This window comes from Olea europaea, chromosome 14, assembly GCF_002742605.1.
Source record: "Olea europaea var. sylvestris chromosome 14, O_europaea_v1, whole genome shotgun sequence".
Taxonomy (NCBI): domain Eukaryota; kingdom Viridiplantae; phylum Streptophyta; class Magnoliopsida; order Lamiales; family Oleaceae; genus Olea; species Olea europaea.
In genome coordinates, this window is record NC_036250.1 from 10,606,688 (window position 1) to 10,618,603 (window position 11,916).

The following is an 11,916-nucleotide window of genomic DNA, read 5'->3' on the forward strand; positions in this document are numbered from 1 at the left end:
AAATCTTAAAGTGCAATAGGGATGTCTGAAAGGAATATTATTCTAACCTTTGACGTGCTTCAAAGAAAAACTAAGTCAAATATTTCAGCTACGCTTATAAAACTTTCTGAGTTCCATTGGGAATCTATATCCTTACAGATTTTTGAGTAAATATAATCGGACAACCATTTTTGTAAACTACACCATATTTTAATTACAATGAATATCCCCAAAATTTTCTTATTTTTACACTTATGTTCGCAGCATTTTTTTTTTATCATCAACTCTCTATTAATTTTTTCATCTTGTTTACAGAGATAATTTTTCTCCAAAATGTTTGTTACGAGAACCAAAAAGACATATTTATCTCTCATATTTTTTAAATAATCGAAATAAATAACTAATACAAAAACTAAACAAAAAAATTTATCCTTTTTTCGATGCTCATTAGTAGATATTTTGATGAAAATCATGATTACAGACAAAATATATTAATTAACTGAAGGTTAAGAACGACAATGCTACGAAAAAAAAGTTGGACATAAAAAGCAAAAGTAAGCAAATATTAGAAACCTCTGTGTAATTAAAATGTGGTACAAATAAAAATAATAATAAAATTTGTTGTATAAATATAATTACCCTAGAACTTTTAAGTACTTGTCACATGAAATTCCAACCTTTCCCCTCCACGCCCACTCCCACGCCATTTGCAGCAATAAAGAAACGGAAAAATTTATTTGTTTGTATTTTTATCTTCAACCACATCATTTCATTACCACATCAGCGAACATCCGACAATTATAATTTTGATAATTGAATTCTGAATTTAAATTCAAGATTTTGTTCGCTTTAATAACTTCTTAAAATTGTCTTTATATAAGCCTTAGGAGAATCAAACTTGTAATCGTCCATTTGCATTGATGTGCTTGTCTCATTGAACGTTGAGAGAAATCTATTTATTTATATTTTTGTATACCACAAGCTAAAAGGAATTTATATATCTTTAATTAAAGTTAAAAGCGAAGAAAGTCACAGGAGCGTATATGGAATAATCCTTATCTTGGTCCTATTCACCAACCCAAGAAAAGTCATAGAATTTTATTCTTTTTTTAGTCCTTTTGTTTTCGTAATGATGACAACTTAAAGTTTGACGAAATTCCTTAGGTATCAAGTTGATGAATTTTTTTCAAGAGTAGTTTTGTTGTGTTTAAAAGTNAAAAGGAAAGAGAAAAATGTATTTTGATAAAAATGAAAATCAAACGTGGCTCAAATCATTGAGAGTCAAGAAAGAATTTTAGGAAAAAAATTCATATTTTGAATTTTCAAATTTGGGATACAAATTTTGGCCCTAAATTTCGAATTGAAGAATTTTGGGATTTAAAAATAATAATAATAATAAAAAGGTAAAATTCAAAGGCTGACTTAAGGTCAATTGTATGAATTTGAGTCAATATATGTATTAACAATTATTGCATAAAAATATGGCAACACGGTCGCCACCTTTTCCGAATTAAGGATTAGGGAGAATTGCAGTAGAGGCTCCAAACATTTAAAATATTAGCAGATTTTTTCTAAACTTTTAAGTTGTTGCAATCATCACCCAAAACATTTCGAAACGTTGTGGCGGAGGCCTTTTTGGACGATTTTCATCCAAATGTTTGTTAGTTGACTAAGAATTTTGACTTTGATCATTATTTAATATTTTTGGAAAAGTAAAATAGCAACTTTCCATTTATTACATTAAAATAAGTTAAAAATTAATTTATAGAAAATAAGAAATAAGAAATTAAAAACTCCCAACGTTTTCTTCCTCTCACCCCCACCCCCACCCTCACGCCACCAGAAGCCTCCCCAGTCGTCGCCACGTTGGCTCCTCCCACGGCTAGCTCATTCTTAACGACGAATCCCCTTCTATTTTCCTCATTAACCCTATGACCCGTGCCAAAGTTAATCTCATAGCACCTTCAACTGTCCCAAATGTCTTAAATTTCGATTCTATAGCATAGGCCATGAATACACGCTCCAGCCTCCAGGCGCCGAGGTCTATGCTTGTAATCTAAGGAAAATGCTCGACTATTTTATTAAAAATGTCATTCTCTTTCACAACCCTTATAATGACTCGAAATTCACTGCCTTCGCGATTCTTAATTGGCACGGAGATCTGGCATATTGTGAAAAGGGGGAAAATTCTTGGAAATTCATTGACGAAGCACGATCATATTGTGAGGAAGTAATTTATTTTTAATGGCTTATTTTACGCTGCGAATGATTTCGGGTCCATTGCTATTTGTGATGTAAAGGATGTAGAATTTCCTAAGGTTTCATTTGTAAAAATGCAACAACAAATTGGTCAGGATATGGTGGATGCAATGTGCGAATTATTGTCCTCATATTTTTGTGGGTTACATTTCGATTTGGATTTTTATGACTGGAGATGGAGGTAGAGGTGGCAGTGGCGATAACTATTTTTGGGTTTGGTTTGGGTTGGGGTTGGGGTTGGGAGGAAGAAGACGTTGGGAGTTTTTTATTTTTTAATTTCTTATTTTTTATAATTTAATTTCTAACTTATTTTAATGTAATAAATGGAAAATTACTATTTTACCCTTCCAAAAATATTAAATAACGGTCAAAGTCAAAATTCTTAGTCAACTAACAGACAGTTGGATGAAAACCATCCAAAAGGACCTCTGTAACAACGTTTCGAAATGTTTGGGGTGACAGTTGCAACAAATTAAAAGATTGAGAAAAGTCTACTAATATTTTGTATGGGGCCTCTGTTGCAATTTTCCCGTTTGGCACCCGCTACATGATTTTCAATACCTTTAAGCATTTATGATTGCATCATAAATTGTGATGAATCAAGGCATCTAAAATGGTGGTTGATGCGTGTGCATATGGATTAAAATAGGTTGATGCAATTAGATGAAAAAAATTAGAATTTGTGGCGCCGTCCAGCAATAGTTTACATGGCGCCTGCAATGCTGTTCCATTCCATTTCTATTTTTTGATAAAACAGAAGAAAGAAAACTAAAAATAAAATGTAAAGGGACAATCAATTTCACCTATAATATTTATTTCGAATTATTAATTTTCTAATAGATTACTTGAAACAGCATGTTACCAAAATAATACCTCTTATCTAAATTAATTTATTTAGAATATTAGGAAGGTTGTGTGTACGTAATTTATGCGAATATTCACTAGTCCAAAAGCAAGATCAATATTTGGCCAAATTATTTACATACATGTATGTGGCGATAAATATGTGACAATTGTAAAAAATTTCATTATGTGAACATTGAGTCAGTCCAAAGACAGACTTGATGTTTGATTGGATTTATTGTTAATATTTGATTACTGTACCAAGAGTACCACATACAAGTTTATATTTCTGTCCAAAAACTAAATATCAATGTTGTGCTCAATCTCTTGTGATGAGGCCCACAACTATTTGAAATTATTGATTGTCCAATACGAATTCTCATGTGAACACTATGTTTAAGTTCTTTATTCAGTTAATTAATCTAATTCTGTAATATCTGTCTATATCAATTCAATTTCTGTACTTTAACTGCAGTTTAAGGGCAGGAAAGAAAACGTTTGTATTGTTCTTAACGACATGAATCTAGACCTTACGTTAAGGACTGAACAATTAACTACTCTTACGGATATAGTTTAGCTAATAAAACAAGAGTTGAATAAGTAGGATCATTCAAACTGCACAAGTCATATGATCATGAAGTGTAAAATTTCAGCAACATTCAGGGGAAATGTGTTCAATAAATTAACTGCCAATGAATTTCTTAAAGAAATATTCCAAAATGCTTTGCAAAAAAAGCGATGAGGTCGAAACTAGTACGCTTCTAGAAAAATGGGTTTCATTAAAGTAGAAGGCTAAAGAAAATATATGGAAGTACATCATGATGTGTTTCATTTTGCTTCAAACCAACGACATTGAAGTTTTGAGCTGTCTGATGACTGGCTCATGCATATATTTTTGATTTCTCTTCCCGCATAATTCGATTAATTTAAGGTCAATTACAATTGTCAAAAGGGAAAGTTGACTCTTAATGAACCCATTTCATATTGTGTGCAAAAAGAAGAAAGTCATCTTCTAAAACAATAGAGAACTAGAAGTACTTACTTAGTAAATACCTATAAGGACAAGTTAAAGAATTAGAAAACTGCATTCAGTTTGATTTAAAAAAAATAGTATACGCTCGAAAAGGGATAAATCATTTAACTGTTACTTTTGTGAAAATTTGGGACACATGACGAGAGATTGTACTAGATACTACGTTTAACGTGTAAAGTCTTGTACACTTCTTATTTTGGCTTGTTTCTGAGATTAATTTAGTTTTAGCATTTAGACACACTTTGTAGATAAATTTCGGTGTCACTATTGAAATAAATGTGTCTACGTGGGGTTGCCTAATTTCTTGCAATCAAAAGCACCCTTAATTCTTTATGTTGCTAATTTGATGTATCAAATATAATCAAAACGCATCGAATTACTATGCTAATGGATATGTACCAAGCCAAAATCTTTTTGAAGATAAACCATATCCCATTAAATAAAATTTTTAATTACTCAAGATTATGCTAGAAAAGGATTTCAATATTTTCATGATTAGATTAATATAAATAGGGAAAAGATATTTTTCATCATTAACTGTCATCAACCAAGTTTCTAACTATCACTTTTAGAATCTAATTAATCACGTGTTAATCTTATTGTCGAACATTAGGGCTCACAAAATGGTAGTTAATTAACAAGGTGGTTATTCGAGAATACAAAATTGAGATTTCAATTCCACTTGTCATTTCGGATAAATTTAGGTAAATTTTGGCTAATAAAATGGTTTCTTAATGAATGTTTATTGGTTAATTAACATATTGTAATCTATAGTAAGGAGATAAAAAGGGTGCTAGTGCCAAGTTGTATAATTAAACAAAAGAAAAGTATTCCCACTAACATTATTAGATTAATTTAATTTATATTTCTAGAACAAAGTTTCCATTGCAGATACAGATCTATTTGCGCCAAATTGATTATGTAGAGGTAATAGGTCTAAGGTATGGACAATGTTGATCAGTTGATGTCTTGCTGGGTAGAGATCCGACATAATCTATAAGGAATATGCTAATTGTATATAATGACGTGTCCATAACGGTGTCTACCTTCCTCACATGAAAAAGGACTCACTTTAGATAAATGAAAGGTGAGTGGACACCGCATTATGTACGTATAGCATAACCCAATCTACAATATTGGTTGATCGTGTGTGGAGTCGGCAAATCAAGAACTATTAGCTATCACGTCGACGTATTTTTCTTCTAACTTTTTGAGTTAATTATTTTAGAAAATAATACATTTTAGTTCAAAAAAATTCCAAGTAAGTCGATCTAGCGTATTCGACCTACCTTTACACGTGTATAGAAGATGATTTAAAGAGGTTACTACTCCCCACTATATTCAGTTTATGGTCATCATTTCAGATACATTTAGGTTCTCTTTTCACAATGAAATGGCCTCTTAGTTAAGGTTTATTGGTTAATCAACAGTCAACAATAAGGAAAAAGTAGAGTGATACTGCCAAGTGGATATCCAAACTATAGGAATCTGTATCTTTTCCCATTAACACAATTAGATTAATTCAATTTACCTTTTGATTAAGGTTTCTACTTTCTTCTATACAATGATTAACATTTGTCCTTTTTACTTTTTGAACAACCACACTCATTACCTAGAGGAGATGTGTAAGATGGGACGGGTCGGCCAGCCGACCGACCTATTTGCATTGAGAGAAGCTCAACATGGTCTACATTTTTGTCGATCTTCGCACGTCCGACCTGTAAATAAATTAGGCTTGACCTGAATTTTTTCTAAACTTTTAGTTAGTTTTGGAGAAAACGGAAAAATTAATTGAAAAACTCGAGTTGGGTTAGCCTAACACATCTGCTTTCTCCAGATGAGAAAGGTTATCTCGGGAATGGATGACCAATCCATCTTTACACTAGATAGAGAATAAATATGTACGGACATTAAGTTCTAGAAAAGGCCTAAGTCCATTAATACGGTTATAAGAATTATAGGCAGTGGAATTTATGTTCGATTTTAAGTAGATAGAATAGCCAAGACCATTCCACTCGTACTCTAACGTGCTCAATTCAAGTTAGGTATATTTGTACTAAAGTAATGAGCCTAACATTAAGTTCTCGTAACCAAAATTTTCTTTCTTACTCCTTACCATTTTGCTTCACTTCAAAACAATAAGGGGACTTTGCATTTAGACGAGGAAAATCGACTAGAAACGCGATATCTTCCCATCCCAAGAATGCAATATCTTCAAGAGGAAACAATATATCATAACTAGGTCACTTAGGGGGTGTTCTCTTTGTGTTTCAGTTTTGTGTTTTGAGTTTTGAATTCATTTTGAGTTTTGTGTTTTGAGTGTTTGTTTTGAAATTGTTGAAAATACGTTCTTTTTGTTAGTTTCTCAAAACAAAAAACAAAAAATTTTTTTTTTTTTTGGGGGATAGGGGGGGGGTTTTCAAAAATTAAAAAAAAAATTTTTTTTTTTTTTGGGGGATAGGGGGGGGGTTTTCAAAAATTAAAAAAAAAATTTTTTTTTTTTTTGGGGGATAGGGGGGGGGTTTTCAAAAATTAAAAAAAAAATTTTTATTTTTTATTTTTTTTTAAATTTTGAGAATCCCCACACTATCTCCTCAAAAAAAAAAAAAAAGGGTTTCCCGCGTTTTCAATTTTTTCAAGTTTTACACTGAAAACGCCCAAAACGACAAAAAAGTCGTTTTGTGTTTTCTTCACAAATTTTTTTTCGTTTTCGAAAATTCGTTTTCGAAAACGGGAAAGAGAACGCGTTTTCACTGTTTTGAAAAATCGAAAACAGAAAACGACCCGAAAACGGTAAAGAGAACAGGGCCTTAATGGTTCTCTTATTTTTTAATCTGATAACTCTATCCAAATTTATTATACTCAAACGAAGAAATGACTTGAGTTGACATATATATTGGTTTGATAAAAATTATAATAATTAATAACTGGCATGTCAGTGCTTAAGAATTTTATGGTAGTCTACCCAATAATATTGCATTACTGTATATGCAATATTTATCATTTTCTCTCATTTCACTCGAGTAGATTTATTGTGCAAACAATAAGTAAAACAGCAGATAAATCGCACTTTTTACAAGAATAATATTAATTAATTGAAAAGTGTCCAAAACAACTAGAGCTGCAGTGAATTAATACTTTATACGATACCCTTTCAAAAGGAGTAGTTGTCTCCGTGCAAGCTTTCTTTTTCCTCAGACTTTGGGAACCAAAGATGCTCACAGAATATAATTTCTAGTGATTTGTCCATCTATGAATGACAATTATTTGTGCTTCAAAATCATTAAGTCCGTAAGGGATAGAACCAGTTTTGAACTATATTCTTATCCTCTCCAGGGTGAAAAGACGATTAATCGATGCTTAAATATCTATCGCGTATGCCTTTTTTTTTGTTAAAATCATCAAACTGAATTTTTCAATGACACCTCCATAGGTAACAACTTGTTACCCGCCATGAATAGCCTTCTATGATGGCTATTTTAATTGTGCCAAAAAATTATTTGATGTTGCAAGAAAGTTGAGATCTTAACCGAAAAATGCATCCTATCAAGCATGCTTAAAGAGTAGTCGTGAAATTTAATATACAAGATTTTATCATTTTTTTTCATCTTTAACACATCTTATTAAACGAACCATAAAACAGTACAAAGACGCCCATCTGAGAAGAATTTATCTTTGCGTAATAACCTTTCCTTCCTCAAGACTTTGGGAACCAAACATGAGAGGATGTCTAGTGATTGTCCATCTCACCATCTGTGTATGGAAATTAATTATGCTTCAAATCATGCAAGCCCATAAGGGATAACATCAATTTTTGGCCATATTCTTATTCCCACAAAAAAATAAAAAATAGTTTGACTGATGATTGATAGGTGTCTCAATTGCTATAGATTGTACTCATCTGCTTGCATTATTGAGGGGCTTAAATGATTAATACCAAAGGAACCCTATTCTGATTGTGATAAAGGAATGAGGAGAAGCCTTTCGTATGTATTATTTTGATTTAAACGTTCTCTTTAAAAGAGACAGATTTATTTTTGTCTCCTTTTTTTTTTCACAAAATATTGAGAATTTGATCATAGAATTGCACACAATCCTCTCTCTATATCTCTCAAATTGAGGTTTCCCTTTGATTTTCCATCGTTGCCATTTTGATCTAAGGAAGAAATGAACAAATTACATGATAATGACAGTAAGAACCCTTGTTTCTTTTTTTAATGCGTGCATTTCATTGACTTTAATCTTTCTTTAGCATGTAACTATCAGTGGTCGAGAGTTGAAGAATCTTTCAGATCAAGTTGTGCATAGTTTTCACTTAACTGATAATTTGTATTTCATAAAATGCAAGGTCATATGTACACGTATTTTTGTTCGGTGGGGATTTTGTTAATTGATTTTTTAACCGTTAGAGATAAAGTAGGTCCTATCTGTGAGAGAAGAATTCAAAAATGACGGTTAAAATAGTGAAATAACGTTCAAAAAATTGATTTTAATTGGCTTAACATCCTTACCAAACAAGCGCCTAAAAAATTTGTTCATGTCTCATTTTACTTGGTCACGATCAAAGAAGTCTGTGGAAAAGAACATGGCATCATTAATTTCTCCGACAGCAACTTGTCCGATCTCATATTACTACCTTCCAAATCCAAATCAGCCACACCACATTATAGCATGTATAAAGTTCTCTTTAAGTTGCTTTTTCCTTTTTTCTACTTCTTTCCTGGAAAATAATTACTTTTCATCACAAGTTAGTCACAATATTACCTCAAGGAAAAAACGAATAATATTTGTATTCCCACAATCACCAGTAGTTTGAATAGTCTACAGACTAATGGAGAAGTCAGTTTCCTCCCTACGGCCCCCACCACCCCATCGCCACCCCTACGGATAAAGACAATATCTATAGTATTATTCCACTTGTATAGGAATTTTATGTGCAGAATTGATCCAGAAATCTCACATAAAATGTACCCTATGTAAATAAAATAACGCCAAAAAGAAAAAACCACCAACCCCACCCTGTGTCTTGTCTGGAGGGGTTACAGAACCCCTCCATCTGTACATGAAAAAGCATTGCTATCTATATCTATACGTGGGGGACTGGGGTTGGGGGGAGGGTGGGATACAGAACCCCGTTGACAAAACGTGTTCATTGAGTCCTCAGGCTGAGGTCGCACATTTATAAGTTCTTTCTGTGCCTATATATAGGCTGCCTTGGCTTCCCAAAATCCACACGCCCTTCTGCATTCAATTCTTGATCAGTTCCCCATTAAGTAGAATTTCTTGATAACCATTTGTGTTTTTCAAAGCTTTGAACTTTGAAAAGTATGATTCTGTGAGAATTCTTGTCAGTAGTTTAAAGTACTGGTAATTAAATACAGTTGAAGAGTGGTCCATTTAGTAATTTCGTGGACCGAATTTAAATAAGATCACTCATTAACACAGATTAAGCTTATTTTCTCTTCCTGCATAGCACTGATATTTCATTTAATAATTGAAACAAAGATGGGTGAAAACAATAGCCATAACCAAGCGTTTGATGTATCCCTCAATGCGCCTCCTCAGGTTGGTTCCAAATGTTTTGATGACGATGGCCGTCTCAAAAGAACAGGTATTATATTCCTCTCTATCCATTTTAAAGTTTTTTACATAGTTTTGTTGGATTTAAGCTGAATTTTTCTTTGTACCGTGTATTTGAATAGGAACTGTGTGGACTGCAAGTGCTCATATAATTACAGCAGTGATTGGTTCTGGAGTTTTGTCCTTGGCTTGGGCCACTGCTCAACTGGGTTGGATAGCTGGTCCAACTGTGTTGTTCTTGTTCTCATTTGTCACCTACTACACCTCTGCTCTTCTAGCATCATGTTACCGGTCGGTTGATCCCGATACCGGAAAAGGAAAAAGAAACTATACTTACATGGATGCTGTCAGAGCCAACCTAGGTAATTTCTGTTCCACTGTGTGGAGCCTAACTATACTGTACAGTTAATCTCTTGAGTGAAGACGACCTAGGGCGCTGTAGTATTACTGTTGTATTTCATACTGAACTTAAGTTCTTGTGGTTCTTGGAATTTTCAGGTGGCTTCAAAGTGAAAATTTGTGGAGCAATTCAGTATTTGAATCTTTTTGGAGTTGCCATTGGTTATACCATTGCTTCCTCTATAAGCATGATGTAAGTATGAACCAAATTCAGAGTTAGAAAACTCTGTATTAGTTCAGTTTTGCTGTTCAAGTTCATTCTTGGAAATTTTTCTCATTCAAGAATATTGAACAGGGCAATCAAGAAATCCAATTGTTTCCACTCGAAAGGAGATGATAGTCCTTGCAGAATTTCGAGCAATCCTTACATGATTGCATTTGGTGTTATTCAAATAATTTTCTCCCAAATCCCAGATTTCGATCAAATATGGTGGCTTTCATATGTTGCTGCAATCATGTCTTTTACTTACTCAACCATCGGTTTAGGCCTTGGAATTGCCAAAGTAGCAGGTAGGAGAGGAACATTTTTTTTTTTTTTACTGTTCTTTTAATTTCTGCTTTAAAAGCGGTTAATTTGTTAATTTTAAGTCTTAACCTAATATTTTTTGCATTTTTGTTATAGAAACTGGGAAAATAAGGGGAAGTCTCACTGGAATTAGCATAGGCTATGTCACTCAAATGGAAAAAGTATGGAAAAGCTTCCAAGCACTTGGGGCCGTAGCTTTTGCCTATTCTTACTCCCTCATCCTTATTGAAATACAGGTACGCAGTATTGACAGTATAAAGGTCAAAATTTTAACTTTCCATTCCACCATCCAATTTTGTACAGTCGACCCTAATACACAAGCCTAATTTTAATTCTATCAATGTTTTTTAACAGGATACAATCAAATCCCCACCATCTGAATACAAGACAATGAAGAAAGCAACTCTACTAAGTATAGTAGTAACAACAATTTTCTACATGTTCTGTGGTTGTTTTGGTTATGCAGCATTTGGAGACCATTCCCCTGGAAACCTTCTCACTGGATTTGGCTTCTACAACCCATACTGGCTTCTCGACATAGCCAACGCCGCCATTGTTATCCACCTTGTAGGTGCTTACCAAGTTTATAGCCAACCCCTTTTCGCCTTCGTTGAAAAATCTGCATTAGAATGGTTCCCAAATAGCAAATTCATCACCAAAGAAATCCAAGTCCCAATCCCGGGATACAAGCCTTTGAAACTCAATCTCTTCCGACTCGTGTGGAGAACAATTTTTGTGATCATTACAACTATCATTTCCATGCTCATGCCATTCTTCAATGATGTTGTTGGAATTTTGGGCGCATTCGGGTTCTGGCCTCTTACCGTATATTTCCCAGTCGAAATGTACATAGTCCAAAAGAAGATCCCAAAATGGAGTGCAAGATGGCTCAGTCTACAAATTCTTAGTGTTGCTTGCCTTATCATCTCCATTGCTGCTGCTGCTGGATCTTTTGCTGGAGTTGTTTCTGATCTTAAAGTGTATAAGCCTTTTAAGAATGTGTCCTAATTTTGATCACTTTTTAAATCATAATTACAAGAGAGAGATCAAAAGAATTTAGGACAGTTATTGTTCATAGAAGGCCTAAAATGGTGCACTTGATGCCATTGTTTTCTATCTTTAATGCAATTTCTCATTGTATTCTGAAGAAATTAGGCTTGTATGCAGTTACGTGGGATTCAATATTCCACATTCTTCCCAAATTTTTAGTTGTATCTATTTCAGTTTCTCAGTTGAAATTAAAAAGCCATAGTCTTGTATAAGCATGTACAATACATGAAAAGCTTCTCAATTTCTT

At 33.3% G+C, this 11,916-nt stretch overlaps 1 protein-coding gene across 1 annotated transcript; it reads left to right on the forward strand.

The window, feature by feature from the left end:
* The first annotated feature begins 9,327 nt into the window (after positions 1 to 9,327).
* On the forward strand, positions 9,328 to 11,884 carry LOC111409132 (amino acid permease 3-like). The gene is made up of 6 exons (XM_023039090.1): positions 9,328 to 9,725; positions 9,817 to 10,056; positions 10,193 to 10,286; positions 10,389 to 10,603; positions 10,716 to 10,855; positions 10,974 to 11,884. The coding sequence occupies exons 1-6, from the start codon at positions 9,620 to 9,622 to the stop codon at positions 11,625 to 11,627; spliced, it is 1,449 nt and encodes a 482-aa protein (XP_022894858.1). The 5' UTR covers positions 9,328 to 9,619; the 3' UTR covers positions 11,628 to 11,884.
* Positions 11,885 to 11,916: the final 32 nt, after the last annotated feature.

Excerpts from the sequence above, each read along its gene's own strand:
- LOC111409132 (XM_023039090.1), top strand. The coding sequence starts at position 9,620 with ATGGGTGAAAACAATAGCCATAACCAAGCGTTTGATGTATCCCTCAAT. Across the intron at positions 10,287-10,388 it reads GCTTCCTCTATAAGCATGAT|GGCAATCAAGAAATCCAATT; the intron begins GTAAGTATGAAC and ends AATATTGAACAG. Across the intron at positions 10,604-10,715 it reads TGGAATTGCCAAAGTAGCAG|AAACTGGGAAAATAAGGGGA; the intron begins GTAGGAGAGGAA and ends TTTTTGTTATAG.